At 40.4% G+C, this 23,845-nt stretch overlaps 1 protein-coding gene across 1 annotated transcript in view; it reads left to right on the top strand.

Annotated features, from left to right (window-relative positions):
* Nucleotides 1–23,845, top strand: part of grin2bb (glutamate receptor, ionotropic, N-methyl D-aspartate 2B, genome duplicate b) — a 58,415-nt gene that overhangs the window by 16,782 nt on the left and 17,788 nt on the right. The window contains exons 2-7 of the mRNA XM_029504087.1: nt 8,631–8,774; nt 10,061–10,331; nt 12,381–12,573; nt 20,482–20,596; nt 20,850–21,055; nt 22,766–22,937. Coding sequence (XP_029359947.1) covers nt 8,631–8,774; nt 10,061–10,331; nt 12,381–12,573; nt 20,482–20,596; nt 20,850–21,055; nt 22,766–22,937 — 1,101 coding nt within the window. The remainder of the gene's footprint in view (nt 1–8,630; nt 8,775–10,060; nt 10,332–12,380; nt 12,574–20,481; nt 20,597–20,849; nt 21,056–22,765; nt 22,938–23,845) is intronic.

The following is a 23,845-nucleotide window of genomic DNA, read 5'->3' as shown; positions in this document are numbered from 1 at the left end:
ATTTGTCTATATCTATGCTTAGCTGTTCTAATTCCAACTAGTCACTTTCTCTTACTGTCTCCTCCCCTCTTTTTCACACACACACACACACATAAATATGCACCATTTGGTTAGGCAGGTCATGTGACAACCAGGGCAAGTCTTATTGAATCACTGGCTTGTTTGGATTGGTGGGATCTGGCCAAATCAGCATGCAGAGCTCCCATGTGTTAGTGATTAATTACTTGCGTTTTCTGCTGTGCTAATGAGCTTAATCAAGTCCTCAAGAAGGGACTTGAATTAAATAGCAAGGCCAAAGGTGATGCTAAATTGACTCACTCCCTATTCTCCTCCTTTCATTGTCTTGCAGGGCTGGCGTTCCTTTTGTGACACTTTTTGGGGCAACGTTTTATGCTGTTGTGCAGCTCTTTTCATTGCTTGTCATTGCTGTTTCACATCTGTTACCAGTTGCGCCGCAGACTTTATTTCATCCGTTGTTCTCCATCTGCCATTCTGTGTTAGGGCAAGGCTTTGGGCTTGACTGACATGATGTGACTGCTGTTGGGGTTCCAGATTTAACAGTAGGAGATTGAATCACACTATTAATTTTATCTTCCTGGTGGCACACACGCCTGGGATAGCAATGGCGTGATGGAGAGAGCTTGAGGTGAAGACAACTTTGTGCGTGTGTGTGTGTGTGTGTGTGTGCGTTTGTGTTGGTTTAGACATTGCTGGATAATGCATCGGCGCAGTGTGGTTGTTTGTGTTTTTGAGACAATTTATTCTAAATAGACATCCAGTTGATGATTACATTTCAGTAGCTACTGGCGCATTATTGTCTTTTGTCTCTTAGAGGGATAATAGAAACCCTCTAGTGCTTTAATGTGTTCAGATGGTTCTGGCTTTTTCACATCTGGCTTACGGTAAGTGAGGATGATCATGTTAGAAAAGAATACAGAATTTTAAGAAGAATCAAAATATATTACATTCTTTGATGCCTTGGTATACTCGAATGGTTTATTAATGGTTTGGTTAGCAAAGTGAGCTCCAGTTAACACGGTACTAAATTCACGCAACCTTCTTAAAACATTAAAATATTGTGTAGCACAAGGGACTTTTATTCCCTGAGCAATGAGCGAATGCAGCCGCTAACACCGCTCCCTTAGCCAAGTACAAGCCACATGGCACTGTGCCTTGTTCACTTCCATAGCCAATCATCAAGCCTACTTCTCTCTACTTAGTATGAGATTTGTGGAAGATGTCATATTACTTGATAAATCAGGATAAAGTTGGCTCATCTAGACAGCGTGTTAACAAGTGGCTTAGCTACTAGATGTCGGATTGCAGGTAAACAGTACTGTAGCAGTGTCAGCGCTTAATGGCCGGAAACTGTGGTGAATAATAAAGATGTATACATCTGAGATCTGTGCACGAGTTTCAGTCGATCTACCTAGATTTTATGAGATATAATATAATATAATATAATATAATGTGCGTATATTAATGCAAACTTGGCATTTTGTTCTCAGGGTGGACCTGAGGGAGCCTGTGGCAACTGAAGAACCTAGAAATGCTTCATATTCTAGAGAGCCTTTAAGCTCATGATACATCTCATAGTATATTTCTGGTGTCAAAGAGTGAATTTTAGTGTGGTGATGAGTAAGATTAGATTTGGCCTGTGGATACATTGAATATTTATAAATATTAATCCTAAAGACCCCTAACATCAACACTTTTTTGTCTTCCATTCTAAATAGGAATATGTTTGTGTCAGCAGTATAGCAGACATATTAACAAATATGCAAATGAGGAGATGGCAAGCAGCATTGTCAAAGAGGAATGTGATGTGTTTAGCCATCAACAGCTTTCTGTGCTGAGCTGACGTGTTGAGCCGTCCATAAGCTGCTACTGTAAGACATAAATTTGCATGATTTGATTTGAGCGTTACTCACCAGGTGTAGGGAAGAAGAGAGAAAGCTGCCATTCATAAGTCCTACTTGCTCAGCACAACCCCACACCCATCCTCCCCTTTATGGCTTTCAAAAAACTCATACTCAAAGACAAGGAATTTCACAATTTACTTCAAAGAAGAATGAGCATCCTCCATCGAAATCAATAACACTTCTGGAGTATTAGCAGGCACCCTATAGAAAACAACAAAGATAGTCATGGGTGATTTACATTTTTTTTTTACAACAGTGCTTAAGAGAGGCCTTTACCTCCACTATCCGTATCATACTGGAAGAAAACCAAAAAGGAATTTAACAATATATCAAGTAACAAAACAAAACAATTTATTTTAGATATGCTTGTCGAACTCCGACAGAAATATTTTGAATTTGGAAATAAGAACTTTAAGAAATCAACTGAAGCAACAACCAGTGAAATCCATCATTATAATAGACTAAGCTGGAAATATAACACAAAAAAACCCTCCATAATTACATATAATTCTTCCACAGATGTCTACACTCAAGACCAGAATAGCTCACCCAAAGAGGCTGAAGGCTTTCTAAGGAGCATCCCCTAACCCAAACTAAGTCAAGCACAATTGGATCACCCAAACAAACAACTACTAACCACGCTGATCTATAATTTGCACGCATTGTATTTTAACACTACAGGTCTAACACTGTAAACAAGCAGTACTTTGAACAAAGATATGAATCAAACAAAAAAAAAAAAACACACACACACATATCGAGCAGTTCACATCTCGAAACATTAATTTCACGCCCTTTCGAATCTTTTCTGGTTATTTTTAGGATAAATAGTTTGTTGAGCGTTTAGCACCATAAAAGGAAAAGCAACACACTGGAAGTGATAATTAAAAATGATCAAAATTAGTGATAATTTGTACCTATTTTAAGAGCGTCCATGTGGAAATTGAAATCTCTGCAGATGGATAAAGAGCCGTTTCTGTTGTGTGAAATTGTAATTTTGCTCCCTTCTGAATGTATATGGCAAGCCTTATGTGTTTGTCTGTGTGTGTTTGGTGTGTGTCATCTTATTTTATGATACTAGTATCAAAACATCAGAGTGATGAATAATTGCTCAATAACATTTGCTTTAGGATTTTTTTAATTATGTTTGCGCGGTTGTGTGTGTGAACCGTAATGAAAATTGCTGTGCTGTATACTTTCAGTTAAATCCTACGAGGAGATGCAGGTTGGGTCCTGAGGGTGTTGTGCACTTTTCTTAAACAAGGTTGCAGCTGAGTTGCTTCTGGGTCTTATTTTAATATGTCTATTGGCAGAAGATTTTGATGAAAATCTGGGGAAAAAAGGGATTTTACCTCTTATGCATCAGAATGATTCAAGCTGCATTAATGAAAGAAGAAAAAACCAAAAAGGACAGCAATCATGATAAAACAGGTAAACCACTGACTAAACTTGTTGGTTGCTGGACTAAATTAATGTAAAATGAATGCTGTAAAGTGAACAGTGCCATCGTTGTCATCATCATCATCATTGTCGTCATTGCTCATCTGGTCACCGAGGAGTGAATCATGTTTCAGTGCTTCTGAAATCATTTCCTTGACAAAAATAGAAAGAGTGCTTTTAATCAGAACATTAAAATGAAGCGCACTGAATGAAGCTGGGAAAGAGACGTGGAAACAGGGTCATTGATAATTAAACAGCCGAATATGAGATTAATTAACTCGGTGTGAGTGTTTGATTGGAAATATGATGATGAAACACGATGGGCTGAAATTGAGGAGGACTGACAGCAGCAGAGGCAGCGCTCAGACTGTGAGGACAAGAGAGGGAGGGAGATGAAAGGTGGAGAAAGAGTGTGATGAAGTGGAAAAAGCTCAGCGTTAGAGGGAATGATGTGTTCACTGCCACTTGTGTTAGTACGTGTGAGTTTACATGTCTGCGTGTGTGTGTGTTTTTGTGAACCCCGGTCCGTGAGTTCTAAGGGTTCACCTGTTTTCTTAATAGAGGCTCTTCTCTGTCTCTCTCAGGCGTAACAGCCATTCTCTCTCCCTTACTCTCCATCTCTTTCTTCTTATTCAAACTCTCTCACTCTCTCTCTCTACCCTGGAGACCTCTCCCGCCAGGACTTGTTGAGCAGTGGGCCAATGTGTCGCTCCGCTTCTGCAAATCTAATTGGAGACAGGCTTTCCCTGGCATGACATGGAGATGAGTTGCCAAATCCTTTCAGCCCTCCTGCTTGAGGCTCACTCTCATCAGCTCCCGTACAGTACTGCGGACTGACGCAGCAGCTGCAGACGCAGAGGCAGGCTCAGCGCCGGCTACACATCCAAGGAAGTGTCCGTGGCAATCTGAGCGAGATCAAACATACCTAGTTCTCACTGTCTAAATAGATTTGAACGAGGTAGCAGCCACTGACACTACGCTGGCAGTGATGTTTCATTTAAACGTGTGACACTGAGAGGGAGAGACGTCAGCACTGTGGGGATGAAACTGTGGGGAAAAAAAGAAAACTATCATATTTACACGGATGAGTGTGTTCACTAACATGCTGTGTGCTTCCGTCATCTGTGAGGTCTCCAGTGAGTTCACGGAGAGTGTGGAGTCATCGTCTTAACCGAGGGATTCTACTGGCATGTTAGGCAGCAGTATTGTGCCTCAGAGAGCGGGGATAAGACGTGGAGGTTTCTGTCACTGAGCTAGCTCTCTGGTGCCATATCTGCACAAAGGTTGAATAATGCCTCTGAAGTGATTCACTCCTCTCCTCGCATTTTGTTTTGCCACAACCTGTAGGTGATTCCTTATCCCTACACCTGAACTCCTTTTGCAGACTTCAACAGCTGAAACACCAAATTAACATTTGGTGATGGGAAATGTGTGTGTATATATATATATATCATGTAACATTATATAAAATATATATATATATACATATAAAAAGTGTGAGTAGTAATACAGAGAAACAAGAACTGTAATTGACAGTAACCAGAAAGTAGAGAGCTCCCGCTACTCATTTACAACAAGTTCTAACAAAATCCGACACAGAACAAATCTCAAAAATAACCCACCTGAATTGCAACTTAGTGAAAGGAGGCACAAAAACAGACCTTGAAACAATATGGCAGCAAAGCGTTCATGGTTGATGAGTGTGAAACACCAGCTGCTGCAGCACCCCACCACCCCGGTGACACCATCCAATAGCCCTCCAAGACTCTTTACACTTTTGCGACATGAACTAATGGAGCTGCAGGACGAAGCAGAAAAAGAAGACTAGGGGTTCAGAACAGAAAGGCCAGAAATCTAAATGGGGGTGATTAGAGTATGAAAGAGAAAGAAGATGATGATTAGCTGTAATATAAGAAGGACAGAATGACATAAGCAGTGCCCTCACAATTCCTCTGAAAGGCAGTTTTAGTCTGACAAGTGATGACACTTCTCTGATCTCAGTTTTAGAGAGATGAAGAGTGACACCCAGACATGGAGGGGGTTTAGGCGGGAGGAGAAACTGATCCTGTTTGAGTACCAAGGTAACATCTGTATAACACTTGTTTGAAGAAAGGGGACAATTCAACTTTGTGGTGCATTTTCCTGTTTACCTCGTTTAAATTCATATTCGCACATATTTTGTTTTGGTGTAGGTTCTGCACACCTATGCAAAATTAAATTTGCAATCCAAATAATTCGTTAGCAGCACTGTAACGATGTTCTGCAGACATAGCCAGGATTTTAGACGCCTCCCTCAAGATCCTCATAAGGCAAACAGAGTATGTCCAGATTTTAAATAACTTGGATTTTTCATATTTCATTTATTGAGTTAACTGTTCAATTATACATGAAGGACTAAATACTGTTTCAAAGCTTTCCCCTCACAGCCAGGAGTAAGAGTCTGTAGGAAAATGCTGAAGCATCTGATCTGTTCACTAGTTTGCCAGCGTAAAGTGTTGAAATTTAAAATTGTTGAATCTAAAAATATTGCAAAAGGCACATAAAGAACAGCCACGTGTAAGTCCTTGAATGTAGAATTTAAACTCCCTTCAGGTGCTGAGGCTGCAAATAAATAGATAAAGTCCTGAGGATATGACAAAAACAGTAACATTTATGTTCACTGCTGACAGTTTCAATATTGACATTTTTGTGCTGAAAGTGTCACAAAGTTAAGTCTTTTTCACAATTTCATAGTGAGGTGGAGATGGAAACTTAAACTTAACATATCAAACCGAAAACAAATCAAATCCAAACCATGGCGTCTCTATGATGGGACATCGCTCAGGATAAGTTAAACCTGAAGGCTCTTCTCTACGAGTTAATGAAAAGAATTAGTGCAGTCATCGTTACTTCCTGATGCACCAACATGATAGAGGCCCTCTTTTCCTTCTGAAGATGCAAATCCTTAAAATAGGTCATAAATATTTAATTTCATTTTCATAATTAGGTCAGTAATTTCCTAAAACTGCTGGTTTTCAGCACACATTAATCAAATTGGAGGAAAAAAAAAGCATATGACTGTGACTATTTTCAGCTCTTCTACTATATTATTTACGGCAGCGCGATGATGCACATGGGATTGATTCAGAACCACAGAACTACTCAATTACATGATACGTGATCATATAATAATTAATGATTGAAGTAGAATTTACAAGTTGAGCTAAATTTAGATCATTTGATTGGATTTTGTTGACAAGAAAAAAAAAAAAAAGATGTGAATATCACTCATCCTTTTAAGGCAGGAAGGGGGTTCAGTGTGGTGAACAGATGGCACTGTGGATACTGGAAAGGGTTGGAGGTATTATACCAGGTCCACATACAGAAAATTCATGTCATGGTAAATCACGTATACTTTTTACAATTCGTTTAAGTCTCAGCATGTTCAAACTGAAATGCTCAAACAATAACGGGTTTTGATGGAAATGTGGGGTTAGAGGTGAACGGTGCATTAGCTGTTAGTCATGCATGATGGCATCTTCATTACCTTCCTTCCTGATGTTCTCTCATTGTAGGTAAAAAGACACACACACACACACACACACACACACACACACACACACACACGTACACACACCGCTGCCGATCTATCCACCCTTACATGACACTGCTATGTTATAACCGTGTTTGGGTGAAAAGTAGGTAACACATCATTTCTGTCCCTGTGGGTAAAAAAGGTGAGGATGGGGGTGGGTGGGCTTTGGTGTAGAGTTGAGGTAGCACAACTAACCCGAAGAGTGTGCAGCCTTCTGCGTGACTAACATGTATGACTGATTGTGCACCTGGATGGATACATACAGTACACATATGTGTATCGTGGCATTTTGACGTCAGTGCTGCATTTTTATTTTTATTTTTTCAACTTCATTTTAAGAACACAGGATACCTGGACTTTCTCGTGAGACTCCAGATCTACAAAAAATATGAAACTGGTTGAATAATAACATTTTGTTAATACTTTCTCATTCTTTGTTTGTTTGTTTTTTGTATATGCTCAAAATTTTTACTGCATCATGATGTGTACGAACTTTTGGATTGATCTTTATTTGAGTGTTAAAGTTGATGATCCCCTTGATTTTCCTGTAGCACCACTATGAGAGTCGCAGTTTTGAGCCATTTTTTATTTTAGCAAATTCAGACAGATTGCTATGAAGTTTGATGCAGTCATCCAATCTACCACCACACAAAATTCAACTTTGTAACTCTAATATGCTCCACAACTACCCCTGTTTTTTTCCCATTTGACAACTTTGGTACTTCCCAAAATGGGATTGCTCCTTTAAGGCAAACATCTTACTCATCTTCTTGAGTAAGGGCCAGTTTTTAAACTTAACCCAACGTCTACTGTCATCTCAGTCACTTTTCAACACTAACCTATATTTCACTCTGGACTAATAAAAGAGCCCATACATGATGTTGTTCCCATTGCCTTACAACATGTCACCCCCCGTCTCTATCATTTGTGAATAATCCATCTTGACTTCCATGTCCCAATGATTTGGTTGGCTTGCCCTTGACCAATCTATGACACCAGTCATCATGCTCCTGGTGCTCTAAGAGTGCTTATGACTGTCTCCTCCTTCTCTCTCATAGAAGAAAAATGTTTCAGTAGGAATGTCTACGTGAGACTACATTAAATATCACGAAACCAGGTGGCCACTTTAACTGTTGTGACCCCAGTGGAATACTAAATGCGCTAAAGGCAGCTTTAAGCTTTAAGAGCTTAGTAAGTGAACAATAGTGAATGAGCCGCCGTGTCTGTTTTCCATATTTCAATCTATCCATCAATCCATCTTCAGCTGCTTACCCGTTTCCGGGTCATGGGGGTGCTGGAGCCAATCCCAGCTCACGCTGGGTGAGGGCGGGGTTCATCCTGAACAGGTCGGCAGTCCATCACAGGGCCAACACACAGAGACAGACAGAGACCAACAACCACTCACACTCACACTCAGACCTAAAGACAACTTAGAGTCACCAGTTAACCCAAACATGATGTGTTTGGACGGTGGGAGGAAACCTACACAGGCACAGGGAGAGCATGCAAACTCCACAAAGAAAGGCCTCAGGCCGGGAACCGAACCCACAACCTTCTTGTTGTGGGGCAAACAGGACTGCTGCATGGTTTAGCCGGACAGGCTCCATCATCATCTGTGCCATGCCTTCCTATTCTCCCTCATGCTATGACTCATGGCCTTTTTGACTAATTGGCTTCATATCTTTGGTTTCCAGGATGACCACTCTATGTTTTTCCAGTTTGGTCCGTCCATCGAACAGCAGGCCTCCGTCATGTTGAACATCATGGAGGAGTATGACTGGTACATCTTCTCCATCGTCACCACATACTACCCAGGCTACCAGGACTTTGTCAATAAGGTGAATATGAAAACACACACGCTGATAAATGTAATTTATGTACTTGACATACAACTATATACTTTATTATAAAGGCTTCACAATTCAACTAAACATAATGCAAATCTGATTTGATTTGATTTTGACTTAATGTGCTTGTATTCTCTGTCAGGCAACCTTGAGTGACTTGAAAGGCGCTATATAAATAAAATGTATTATTGTTATTATTATGAAATATTCCTTTGATAATAAGTTATGGTCAGACATTGTGAGGGATATTACCTGCAAAGATAAATGAATTCTCTTGGTAAAAACTGGTTTTGGAGGGAGCAGGACACAGATTAGCTGTAAAGTTAATTAGAATAAATGTTTTCAACCATTAATGCAAACACAAGGTTCCTATTTTGCTCTGGCACATTTGATATTATTACATTTGTCTTTTGGGGATCCATTATAGAAGGTCTTGACAATTTCTGTAATTTTGAAATTTTCTTTTTGTTTCTCCTTATTATCCATTTTTTTTAGTTTATGCAGCAAGGCTATGTGCAAAACAATTAAATTATCCTAACAAAAGCGACTTTTACTGAGAACTTACTTTGAAAAAAGGTTGTGCAGGGCCTAATATATATATATGGCTAGCAAATTCAGTTTTCTTTGTGCTTTAATGGAAAAGACAGATCGGCAGAACATGTCCTTTTAAATGCGGCAACTCACTGAAGATTCAGCCTCCTAGTCTTCAGAGCTGAGAGTTGACTCTTAAAGCAGATTGCATGTGAGTCTGAATTTAAAACGTTAAAACACTTAAAAACACCCTGGACTGGTCGCAGTCAGTTGCAGGGCTGTTAAATAAAACAAGCTAAGACAAACAACCATTCAAACCTTCTGAAAATATAGTCACCAATTAAATAAACGTGCATCTGTTTGGACTGGGATTTTTAGACCCAGCCCAAAAATCAATTCTTGCTGCAAAACATATTAATTTGTCGTAATGTTGTAGTAATATCCATAGAAGAAGGAAAGTGACACTATCTATTACAGTTTCATCTGTATCTCTAGAGGATATGGCCTTAGGATTTGGGAGAAAACATTACCTAATGTTGCTCTTGTTACATAAAAAAATAAAAAAAATAAAAAATCGACCAGTGCTTCCTACTCCCAAGAGACACGTAAAGACAGAACAATTTTGCAATCTGGGAGCTGGAGGAGGAGGCATCTCAGTCAGTTTTGTTCCAGTAGCTCTCCTTAACAAGTCCACTGAATGTTTGCAGCCTACACTTTTTAAAATCACATTTTCCTTTCTCATCTAGGTCCGCAGCACCATAGAGAACAGCTTTGTGGGCTGGGAGCTAGAAGAGGTCTTCCTACTGGACATGTCAGTGGATGATGGAGATTCCAAGATCCAGAACCAGCTGAAGAAACTGCAGAGTCCTGTTATTCTGCTCTATTGTACCAAGGAGGAGGCGTCCACTATCTTCGAAGTAGCTCACTCTGTAGGTCTCACTGGCTACGGTTTCACCTGGATCGTGCCCTCACTCGTAGCTGGAGATGCAGATCATGTTCCCTCCGTCTTCCCTACAGGTACACCCAAACACCAGGGGGCAGCTCACAGAGGAGTTTTGACCTCTGCTTTGATTAAAAAAAAAAAACAAACAAAAAAAAACAACTACAGCCAAACAAACAGAAGAATAAGTTTGGATCACAGCTGTCTAAATTCATCAGTGTCACAAACTAATTTAGTTCCTTTCCACCTTGAGTTGGTTAAATTTATCACCCAGTTCTGCAAAAGTCAGCAATCAACCAAAATCGCGCGAAAAAGAGCAGGAAATTCTGTAGTTTCCTGAAGTGTTTAACAGTTACAAAGACAACAATTAAATGAGCGCAATTATTTTCTGAAAAACAGCAACACTGCCTTGCACCACCGCATATATTACTTCTTTTTCTCCTTTTACTTCTTAAGCCAGACTCCAGAGGTTTTATATTCTTTTGTGTAGTAGCCTATAGTGGAGCAGCAAATAACTCTGTGTTTCAGTTTCCATTGGAATGGAGAAGATTGTGACTGGCTCTCACCTTGTCACATGCACTACCATGTGATATTTGTGTAAGGTTGAGTCTGTGCAAGTAGCTTTAAAGTCCACTGAAGCTTCCGTTTTTTATGAGACTGAAAATGGTGGCAGACAAAGGCATCATGTCTGTATGGTATGATTAAGAAACTGTTACTATGGAAACCTAGGGGATGGGCGGCCAACCTTTTAGGTTTAATATTAGTCGTCTGCTTATCTGAAACTGTTTGCTTCTTCAGTGACTAAATTACAAAGAATAATAAATTTAGAAAAGTGTCTATCGTGTTACACTATCAACAGGACTTAAAACTGCTCCAGGTAAGCAGGAGTTATTACCCTTGCATTCCATAATTCCCTCTGCTTCCTGTTTGAATTTGTTAAGTCTTGGATTGGATGATGATTTGTTTACTTTTTCTTGTGCTGTAGATGATCAGAATGTACTTGACTCTGACATTGTGCTAATAATCAGGAGTAAAGAGGTGCGGGGTTATGTATAGTTTGGTTTTTTGCTTTGGTTCCACAGCATGAACTGCAAATTTTATTCAAGGACTGTGTTGCCGGAGTTGGTTTTGTAGACCTCATTTTGTGAATAGACAGAATGATAAGTTCATGGGCCAGAGGTCAAACCAGAGGTTGAGCCAGCATCAAACTCATCTTAGCAACTCCTCACTGAGCACACTCGTCTGTGGTATGTTCTCAGACAACTTTGTATGGATATACGGGCACAGGTGACAGATGGTCTTATTTGCATATATGGAAATGTTCTTCTGGTGTATTTGCTGTGTACTCTGCCAGTCAGTGGTAGGCTGCATACTAATATTTCTTAACCTCAGGTAAGTTAGACTTTCATTAGTTTGACATTTGGCATGATTTTATTCCTACTGCTTATGGAATACTTAACATAAACGACTCGATGACTGTGGAATAACAAGATTTCCTTTTTTATTTATCAGTTCTAATAATAGCCTCAACTTTGGCCTCATTGGTTTATGTCACTGAGAGACTTCCCAATGATGCTGTTTTGAAAATGACCTGCCTTGAAAAATGACCTGAAAATGCAGTTGTTTATAGGAAAAAGATGTTGACATATAATAGCCTGCAGTTTCTTATGCTTGAAAAGTCAATCATAACAAAAAAAAAAAAAAAAAAAAAAAAAGCAGTGGGATGACTGATTCTCACATTTTGCTATTATTCCCTGTGTTTTCAACCTGAATGAGCTCTTTCATAGCAAGGTAGCATGGTACACAGCCCAAATATGGCTTGCAACGAATTACAACATGATAGATATGATTGCACTCTTAATTTCGTCTCAGTGTTTTGCCACTTCTCAGCCTCCTCCAAAGTGCCTTCATTTTTGTATATCTTTTCCCCCTCTGGCATTTTTTCATTGCACTCTGTCTCTGCTTCCCAATTTGTACACTCCCTCTCTTTCTCACACTTTTCTGCCTCCGTCCTGCTCCTTATCATCTTTCTAAAAAAAAAAAAAAAAATGTTTTAACCACTTCTCTTTCTTCACACTCTCTATGCATTCCTCCCTCTCACCTCACTCCATCTCGCTCTTTGCCAGGGCTTATCTCAGTGTCGTATGACGAATGGGACTACAACATCGAGGCCAGGGTACGTGATGCAGTGGCTGTCATTGCTACGGCGACCTCCACCATGATCCTGGACCGGGGGCCACACACGCTGCTGAAGTCAAGCTGCCTCGGGACACCTGACAAAAAGAGCTCAAACACCGGCCACTCCAAGGAAATACTGAAGTGAGTCAGTGCTGGGGAGAGGGGCTGGTATAGACAGAAATGAATAATGTTAGATTAGGATTTCATGCTGATGACTTGGCCATGGGACAGAAGTTAAAACGATTCTCACAGGTTTAGAGCTTAGGGACTCTACTTTGGCCTTTTCTTGTGTCCACTCACTTTCTAAGTGATAACTTAGTAACTTCCTCCCGTTAAGGGGTGGAACATCTGGCCTGTTGCAGCCATTCAGCTAGCATGTCATCGGTAAAATCAAACCCATCAGGGAAGTTGCCACTTCCTCGAAAGTGTATCGCAAATATATTTCAAGCACCCCACCTTTCCTACCTGTATGATGTCACAATCCCCGAAACTGCCAAATCCACATTCCCACCAGCGTGGCACTGTGACTGGCCAGCTGGGTACAGCTGAAAAAGTAACTTAGTTCAACGCTTTCCATCTGACCCTCATTTTTTTTTTTTTTTTTTTTCATTCTTGTCACAACCGTTTCTGTCCCTGCTGTCGCCCAGCGCAGCACAATGAATGTCCTCCAGGAGTCATTGCCTGAAATGCGTGCATTATCAAATTTAAGCGATACCTCGTCTCCCGCTTCTTTATGAAGTCCACTTTTTCCCCTCCACCTATGTGTACAGTTTGAATGGATAGCATAAAATATCAATATCAACCATGGTTGGCCATCACAGGACAAAATTCCTCAAAACAGTCACAATATATTAAAAGGAAACGCAAAAAAGAGATTCTGGATTCAGGTGATATTTCCATGCATATATCTCTGTGTTTCTGGTTTTAAATCGAAGCATGTAAAATAGCACCTGTTCGCAACAGTCATCTGTTCAGATGCTGTTGTTCCGATGTTGTTGAGCAGGAAAGATAAAACGTCTTTTGCTTATGACAGTGTGAAACTGAGCATTCATTGTTTTGGAAACCAATCCAGATTTCCAGTGATAAATTTGCCACTGTCATTATCAATCCCACGTGTATTAGCTGTTTTTATGTGTTACTTTCAGCACACATCATTTCCTGGCACGCTGCAATCTGTTTTTTTGATGAAATTTGGTTTTGTTCATGAACCTGGGTCTAGGGAAGACAAACAAACTGCTGCGAAAAAAGAGCAAACGCAATGAGCCTTTTTCACCTGCTTTTTAAAAAAGCTCTTTATGCGTGAAATTTCTGTTGGGCATCCTGCAGAGTGCCCAAATATGGGCTGAAAGACATACTGACATAGAAAACTAGGTGTTAAAGCATCATATCAAAGCAAGTACTGAAAAGTGTAGACACACACAAGCACTAAAAATACAGACATCCTCCCTAAGGAGAAGCTGAATTTGTTTAACCAATACAAACTTAAAACACAAGATGAGTAAACACAATAACTCTGAGATTTATAATAACATGCTGTCTTATCTGGAACTTAACCCACAGCCATCTTTAAAGGAAAACATCCTACTCCTCCGTTTCCTCTAAACCTCTTTGTTTTGCTTTTCAGCACATTACAGAACAAGCAGGAGCATTGGTATTCAATAATTAATCCCCATTTGACTTCATACGGCATGATTTTACAGTTCACATCGATCAGAGATTCCACAGCTAATTGAATGCTTGGGGACAACTGGATTCATAGAGGGGGGGCAAAGGAACAACAGTGGGGTTATCACTAGGATGCAGAAAAACACATACATGTTGTTATGGCATGGCATTTAACAGCTCTATAGGACTTAGCCCCTTAAATAAATGACTCATGCCATATTCTATTACAAATGCAGAATAAAAAGCCTGCCTTCATTTCATTTTTCTTTTTTCTTTTTTTCATCTTTAATATTTCATGTCTTTTTTGTAATAAATTAGAATTTGAGTCATGTGATGAACTGGGGAAAATTTAACTTTTGCTGCTGCTGCTGTATTAATCTCTTGGCTGTGGTTGATGAATGACTGTAAATTTTGGTTGTGTCTTTACAAGCCTTTCTGTTTTTAATATCGGGAGCGCTTGTGCGTGCAGTCTAGGATTGTGTCACCAACAGGACTGAGATAACAATAACACAGCAACCATGAATATTTGAGTCCCCAACGGGCACTATCAGATACAAGGTTAGCGCTCAATCATCCTTCAGGCACACACCTGGGACACTGCTTTGCTATGTATATGTGTGTGTGTGTGTGTGTGTGCGCGCGCTGTGAATGTGTTGAGTGCCCTGATGTGAATGTATGTTTTCCAACCAACCATGAAATATTTCACCATTTGCCTTCGCAAAGCCTGAGATTTAGGATCGGTGGGTCTTGGTGGTGACCACAGAGGCCAGAAACAGCCTGCCACACAAACCGTCACATAATTCCACCTATTCCATCCCCTCACCCCCAGAACAAAAGCAATAATAAGGCCATATGTCTCTGCATGGCCCTGTATCGCTACGGGCCACGGTGCGCTGCATGCTTGCTGGATTAGCATGCCATCCTCTCAGCGCTGATGGATGGAGATGGGAAGTCTTCATGAGTCACGCTCTCAAATTTGTTTGAGGGCTTCTTGACCTAATAGGGCACACACAAAGAAGCAAGCACACATAAAAACATACATGTACCGCAAGCACTCATGCTTCAACACAAAGTAACTACACACATACACGTAGACTCACACACGCACGCACACACACACACACGCAAAGAAGCTCTAGAGGGGATCCATTGTCTCCTGCCTTACAGAGCGGACAGGAACTCTGGGATAATGAGAAAATGTGCTCCAAGTGGTTTTGGCTGAGGCACCAAGGAGCTTATTTGTGAGTGGATGCTGCAGAAACAGGGATGTTTTGGTTTTTTTTTGTTTTTTTTTTATGATTTATTTTCCTCTGCGTGTTGCTCGTGTCCAAAATTCTTCTTAAATACCGGCGCTGGCACACACAGACAAACAGGCAGATGTGATGAAAGAAATGATGAATATTTTGCAGTGTCTTTTTTTTTCCCTTCTTCTTTAATGTGATCATACGAGACATTTGTCTTCATGTCTGCAGGCTGCCTTCCGTGCGCTCGGTCCGAGCCTTTCAGCAGAGCTTTGTAGACAGACATTTCTGCAGGGCATCTGACACTTGTGCTGCCTCTCATGCGCATTACTCGCTTTCACCTTTAAAGTATTTTTTCATGCTGCGGGAAAGTAGTGGTATTGTGTTTCTCAATGGGCACAGTAAAAGTGTTTGTCTCATAAATCCTAGCTCTGTTTATGAGAAGCCAAGCTGGCCATTTCTTGTGCTTTTGAACATCTACGGCGCAAATGACCGTGCCTCGGCGTGGTTCGTCTGCACATTCTTTCCCTCAGCTCCTTTTTGAAGTTCTCTAGCATTATGAATGAGGTTGGAAAAAATGGATGGCACTTGAATTACATTTTTGTTTGTTGAGATTGAGGTTCATGGAAAATGTTTTTGTTTTTTTTTTTATTTCATCTTCAAACTTTTGCTAGATGCGCAGAAATAAATCTCTGCTTTTTGATTCTGTGGGACTGATACCAAATGTTTCCATTGAAATGACGTTGGATATTCTTTATTTTTCTCCAAAGACTGAGAAAAAATGTACCACAGACTAAAATTTGGCTTGCAAATCTTCTGTACATGGCCAATAGCTATTTGTAATATTGAATTTAGTGTTTTTGGGGTTGAGTTGATGCTCCCTGCAGCACTGCTGAGCTAACCACACAGAGCTAAGATGTTCAATCATATTTGTTTATGTTAGCTATTAAAAATTATTCATCAAATTTATATATTTTTACCCTAAACTACTTTGATTAAAGTAGATAAGTTCATATATCTCCGATAAGGTCATTATAATGAGGTAAGACAAGGCTGATAGTATTTTCAGTCAGAAGTTTGGTTTTTGTTGGATGATAGACAAACAAACAAACAAACGAACAAAAAAACTCTTGAATCCAGGCTTTCGGAAAAGTTGTGGCCAAGATAAACAGTACCATACTGAAGGAAATCCTTCCCATGCCCTAACAAAACAAGACAAAGGGGCTCTTCACGTACTAAAATCAAACATTTCAGTCATAGTACCGTCATTTGCACGTCTTTACAAAGCAAAACAAATTATCAGTCAAACAGAAGCCTATCAGAAGAAAAGTCCGCTTTGGAGTTTTCTGGAGAAAGCGATCATCAGAGCATATAGAAACTTTTCTTTTTCATGTCAAATTCAACTCATCTCTGTATGGATCTAATTTTAGTCATGGCTGTTCATATACTATTAAAGGCACGTTTTCCCCAATGACTTTACCTTGACTTTGGGAAGAAAAACTAGATGTTTAGTATTAATAGAAAAATCCTGCGTGAATGTTGTGGGCTGTAGAAAGTCAGCGTCCTTGTCTGTTAAGCACATTTTAAATGGCTGTCTCTGATACAGTGCTCCAGTCTCCACAGGTAGCTATTTGATTTCTCCTGCTCAACAGGAGTCCTCATGGGCCCAGATCACATGGAACTCCTGGAATCACTCATTAAAGGCTGCGGCTCAAAGACTCTCTGAGTCTCACATCTTCTCTGCGCGTCGTGTTCAGCACTCTCTGCAACCAGCAATAACTGAATCAGTAAAATGAGTATAGTACATTAATGTACATTAATTAGTGCATTAAGTTTCTATCATGATTAAAAAAAAAAAGAAGGAAAAATTACAACCATAGTTCGAGTTTCCTCGCAGAGACACTGCTTCTATGCAACGAGACTTGTGATGAATAGTACACATTTCATCGGTACCTGTGACTCTTCAGAGCCGATCTTCTGCAGTAATCCCAAATTGTGAGTCATCCACCCAAACCTGATACACACTATGTATATGTGTGTGTGTGTGTCTGTGTGAATGTGCACTACATAATTCCATATACACACAGAACAAATTCACTTTTCTATGTCCCCGCATTGCAGTGACGGAAACATTTGTGACCTCTGACTATTTTTCTATGAGAAAAAAGGCATTCTTATCAAATTGAGATGTGAGGGGAAAAGAGGGGTTTGTGCCCATGCCGCTGATGATTCAGTGTCTCTGTAACTAAAAAACAAATTCCCCTCACAGCTAGTGATTAGTTGAGGAGCAGTTGGTGAGCAAGGCGCACACAAGCACTGCATATGGCTGTGATGAAGCTGCATGAGGTTCTGTGTGTTGCTCATCCCAGTATTTTTTCCTCCAGTAGAGTCAGAGGGGGAATACCGACATGAGAGGGGATCAAACAGCACATAAAAGCTACATCAATACTACAGGGCTACAAAATGACTAACAGAGCGACCTCCTTTGCTGTAAATTCACAGCACGCTGCAGTCTTTGTCGAGGTACCGGTTAATATACGGACAAAGGAATCTATTTATGTGACGTTTGATGTGCAGCTTGGAGATGAGATCGAAAGATTGATTTGAAAGGGAGAGACGGCGCGAGGGGCGCGTTAACACTCAGTTTTAGACTGAGAAATGCTCCTTTCCTCTGCGTCTCTATCTCCTTTTCAACCAGCCTCTCTGAGATTACTGTTCCCATGGCAACACATCTGATTGCCTGAAAATTGCTGTAGTTGTGGGTGCCATGGCAACACATTGCATTACATTATACCGGTGTTAAAATCCCCACTGCGTCCCCGCGTTTCAGTTTTGCGTACATTTGCAAGTGTCTCCCTGTCATGACGAGACACACACAGTTTGCTACTGGTCACGTGGGCGATCACGGCATCAAGGCGGAAACAAGTTGGACGTGGCGAGCTTCCACCCTCATCGTCCTGATCTTTTTGATGCCCCATTCAAACTGAGATTATTAGGAGGCTCATCCCATGTTACATGTGCAGAACGGCACTTTTAGTGTGCTAGCCAGTCAATGTGCAGAAATAGGCATTTCGTGGAGGTTTGAGTCATTCTATCGACTTCGTCCGAGCATGTAGCATTACTTCGATCTCTGTGTGTATGTGGGATGGGATTTAAATATAGATGAAGACATTCCAGATAGAGGTACTCAGCGCTCCAGTCGGACACTTGCAATACAGTCTTGAGTAACTTTTAGGCCATTGTTCATCTGTCGCCATCTGCATTTTTTGTTCATTTGTGAATAGATTTATTGTTTTATTTTCACACTGACTCGGTTGGAGATGATAATGGATAAAATGTGCTCGGCGCCTCTTCTAAAAAGACAGCACACAGCACCACACACATATACACGCAGAGGCACACGCGTGCACGCACACACACACACACACACACACACACCCTCACAGCCCCTCACTCCTTGCATTCAGACAAGATATTTATTTCTCCGGTGGATTGTTTCAGAGGCAGAGCATCTCCATGGTGATGGCAGCCCACAGATCAGGACAAGGAAAAGTGAAGGAATGAGGCAGCAGATAGAGGGAAAGATGAGTCCAGCTTATCTGCCACTGCTGTGTACTTGTTGACACACAGATTTCCTGATATATGATCACACAGATAATTAATACTTTACTCCTCCTTTCCTCTTCTTCTTAATCTTCTGGCTTCTTGGTGCTCTCTTCACTCCCCTCTGCTCTCACTTATTCTGACAGTGTCATTGTGGTCCTTCGACTGTTGTCATATATTAAACTAAGTTAGTTAATTGCTGAAAAGCAGCACGAACGCCAGTGTCCCATATTTTAGTAAGCACATAATGGGATTGTGTAGTTGAATTCTGTGCTTCTATTAACAACATATCGCTGGCATAAAGGTTACTTACTATTACAAGTAATAATAATAATAATTAGAATGATAACAATGAAATTCAAATGAGGATTTCTCTTGGTTCCATTCTCAGGTCAATCCACATTTTATGATTAACCAGCTGTTTTAAAATCGCCACACTAACCTGCCTCAGGACTTCAGTCTTGAAAAGGTATAATACAGAAACAAAATAATATATACTAAAACACAAATTAATAAGGTAAACAAGAGTCAATGCTGTGTCTTTCAAATGGTAATGTAAAGCCTGTGGGTGTCAGATATTATACATGGCGATATCGTTTTGATATTTTCTGACCCAACACATTTCAGGACATCACTAATATTATAGTGCCAAGCGTTGACAGCGCTGACTCACCATTAATACCAGCCATGTACGCTGTGTGATTGAAATGTTTTGGCTCAACATTTCACTGTTCAAGACATTTGAGAATATTGATGAAAAGCGCTCGTGACTTCTTCGGCGTGGATACCAGCAGCTTATACCTACAACATAGGTCTTTGCCGGTACGCCGGTAAGCTTTTGCACTTAAAACTGCACTAATAATTTATATTTTAATGTTGATTTTTGAAAGAAATGCTTGTGTTGCTATGATGAACCACAGAGAAAATATCACTTGACCCTACCTAGCGTTTTAGTGTCTTTAATTGTCTGATTTGGTTTAAGGCCTTCAGCGTCATTGTTTTTGTTCCATTTTGCAATGTAATTTGCTGTAACTGCTGCTGATCAGCTCATAGGCCAACCCACATAATGTCTAGCTGGCTGAATTTCCCTCAGGACCTGCTAGAGCCTACACTATAGGCTTTACCTAAAGCCAAAACAGAGTGAACATTTGACCTACTGTCACCAGATGTAAAATAAGTGGACTATAAATGAATGCTAACATGCCTCCAAGATTGTTCGTCCTCACAGCAGATTTTACTTCCCGTAACCGGCCTAAAAACGATTTCAAGCAGCTTTTAAAGAATGGTCACTTCCAATATACGTAAAATCTGCAATATGTTCAGGTAATTTCCAGCCTCTCGTGCCAGTTCTTTAAATATTTATAATTTTCACCACAAACTCAATTTTGTCAGAAGCCTTTAATTATTTATACACATTATGCACCTTGTAGCCTGAATCATCGGTAGGAAATAATGTTGAAAGTCTAAATGCTGAACATTTAGTTCTCAAAACAGTAGACATGTAGATATTTGTAACTCCAACTTGAATTTTCATTTTCAGGTACCTCATGAATGTTACATTTGAAGGCCGAAACCTGTCATTTAGTGAAGAGGGTCACCAGATGTTCCCCAAGCTGGTCATCATCCTTCTAGACAAGGACAGACAGTGGGACAGGGTAAATATCTTCTCTCCTTGTCTATCATCCACTTGCTACACCTAGTTCATATCTTTTTTCTGATCCATCCCCTGTTTTTTTTTATTATTATTATTATTATTATTTTAACTCACTTTGTGTGTTGTTGTTTTTTTTTTTTTCCCCCTCTGCGATGTCTCCATCACTTTTTAGTTTGGAATGTCTCTCTGGCACTTCAAGTGCGTGTTACAGTGGCCTGTGTAACTCACATCCCTCCTCCCACTCAACCATGCAGGTTGGCAAGTGGGAGAGAGGCTCTTTGACGATGAGGTACCACGTGTGGCCTCGCTTTGAGCTGTACTCTGGGGCGGCAGAGCGGGAGGATCACCTGTCCATCGTAACTCTGGAGGAGGCGCCTTTTGTCATTGTGGAGGACGTGGACCCACTTAGTGGGACCTGCATGAGGAACACTGTTCCGTGTCGCAAACAACTTAAACTCAGGTGAGAGTTTTAAGTTGGCTGGGGTTAATGACTCGTTGGTGTGAATCCAGATGACGATCCTACAGTTGAGTCCTTCAAAGGAAACTGAACTTGATTTATACAGGGATACTGAAAAGTGAATGACTTGAAACTTCTCTGATAATGGTTTATTACCTTTTGCTCTTATCAAAAGTCATGGGTCTTGTGACACATTGGAAATTGCTAGTTAGGTATAATAATACATAAAACACAGACAGCTGCATTTGTAGCTAAAGGTAATATTATGCAAATTGTAGATAATAAGCTATTTGTACAAACTGATCCATTTTTCGTAAAAAAAAAAAAAAAAAAAAAAAAAAAAAGGCCTGCTGATAGACGAGCATTCATGGCCGCGGATTATTTTACATTTTCCTGAACTGCCCACTTTTTTTTCTTCCTTGGCTCTTCTGTTCTGTATTTCATGATCAAATAAGCCCAATGTAATGATTCAACTGCCTTTTTCCTCACTGGGTTTTAAAACTATAATCTATTTTGTTGACAATCTATTAGTGTCATGTGATTACTTTGACTGTACTCTGCAGATTGTGTCACTGTTTTTCTCCCTTCACTGCCTTTTCACCCTGATCTGCTTGCTATCTACCTCTCCTTGGTGTGTGTGATAATGAATTGTTCTCGTTGGTCTCCTTTTCTATCACTGGGCTACCTGAGACCTCCTGAGGCCGTCCTACATCTTCTGGCTCAGTGGTTTTCTTATTGACTGATCTTTCGCCCTGTCCATTCTTCTATTCCCACTTTGTCCCCTCCTTCTGTCTGTCTCTTCCTTCACGGACATCCTAACACACAGCGTTTTCATGGAAAGGCAGAAATATGCCACCGAGAATATGCAAGGCTTTCTTTCCAACCAAAAAATATTCCCTGAGCCAGGTGCTCGACGCTGTGCAGATTTGTCCTTGTATGCACAACAGCAGAAATATGTGGACAAAGCCTTTGTGCTGGAGAGATAAACCCATGTTCACTTCATTTCGTTTGCTACAGTGCGGTTTATCTCAGTAATAATGAAGGTTGTTCACTTGCAGGAGCTGAATTCATAAACCAACAATTGTCTACAACTGTATGCTGACACACCCTTGTGGGAATACAAAACACATTAAAACAAACACATTTGTCCTTGGTCTGGCACTGGCAACATCCTCTAACTGTGCCAAAGCTGCTATTGTGTTGTTAGCCACAGCTGTTATGCACCTGTAACTGTTGTGAGCCAAAACAACCCACTAATTGATGACTCGCCATTTGCTCAAATTTGTTACTCGATGTGCTTTATTCTTATTCTTAGCCCCCACATTAATGTATAATTGAGACAATATGTAAACTTGTTTGTTTGTGCTCGAATAAATTTGTGCTGCACGAATTGTGGAATTTAAATTCAAGTCTTTCGGAGGCGCTGGAAAAAGTGTGGTTGTGTCTTCCATACTGCAATATCACAGCAGTCCTAGTACACGTAAAGAACAGTAAGGGGGGCAGTGGCTGATGTCATATTTTGAATTTCAGATTTTGTGTGGATTGTAGTGAGCCAGAGCCAGAGATGATGTTCTGGCAGTGATCAATATGTACTGTGTGTAAATTTTGCCGGTTTCACTGACCAGTTCCTGCTGTTTGAAGCGTTTAATGTTTGTGTTTCAGTCTGGTAGAATTTTTATTCTCCTTCCTTCTCCCCCTCCCATCATCCACCAGCAACCACACAGGTGATTCTGGGATTTACATCAAGCGCTGTTGCAAAGGTTTCTGTATTGACATCCTGAAGAAGATCGCCAAGACAGTGAAGTTTACATACGACCTCTACCTGGTCACCAATGGCAAACACGGCAAGAAGGTTAATGGGACATGGAATGGAATGGTTGGTGAGGTGAGGAAATCTCTGTCTTTAATGCAATCACTTCATTTGTTGCGGCTTTTTCAGATAAACTAGTTCTGATATTGTTGATATTGATATTGATATTGTCAGTTTCACTGGTTTGTAGTCGGGGGATTCTTCTTTGAGATGCATTTAATGAATAATAGAACAGAGATGATGTTTAGAAGAAGAAATGTGAAGTGTTCTCAATCAAGTCCAACACCAGGAAGAAGGAGCAGCTTAAAAATGAAAGTGCAGACACAACAAGCAGGCTGTTCATTGATTTATTAAACCAAACCACTGAGGCTACTGAATAGAAATAAAACTGAAAATCAGGTAATACAGCAAAAGGGAACAGGAGTATGAGACACAGGAGGAACTCCGCTGTGGCAGAACAGCCAAACTGCCACTTCAACAGGGGGCAGAGGCTAAATACACAAAGGGGGAGCAGGTAACAGGACGCAGGTGTTAACACATTAGGGCAGGCGAGACAATCACACTGGAGGGAAACTGGACAAAGTGACACAACCAGAAGACACTTTTAAAATAAAAAAGTCATACAAATCCAAAAACAGTCCAAAAGAGAGAGCACTTTCAGGTGCAAGCAGGTCTTTTTTTGGAGTTAGGGAAGTTGTGATCAAAATAAATGAAATCCAGTTTTCAAGCTGCTTTTGTTTAATGTGGTCTGATCGAAGTCATTTGAAAAAAAAAAAAAAAAAAAAACCTTTTTGAGAAATTGCACCAATGGAACATTTTTCAGCTTGTGACAGCCACCTGTGCCGAAGTAAAGTTTGATGTTGGTCTGTTGCAGGCAATACTGCGACCAGAGGATTAAACTGTGGTAATTTAAACCAAATACAGTACAGCTCTCTCTATCTCTCGCTCCATGCATATATCATTTCTTCATCAGTTTTCCTGCT

Source organism: Echeneis naucrates, chromosome 1, assembly GCF_900963305.1.
Source record: "Echeneis naucrates chromosome 1, fEcheNa1.1, whole genome shotgun sequence".
Lineage (NCBI taxonomy): Eukaryota > Metazoa > Chordata > Actinopteri > Carangiformes > Echeneidae > Echeneis > Echeneis naucrates.
This window is presented reverse-complemented; position numbering and strand designations above follow the sequence as displayed.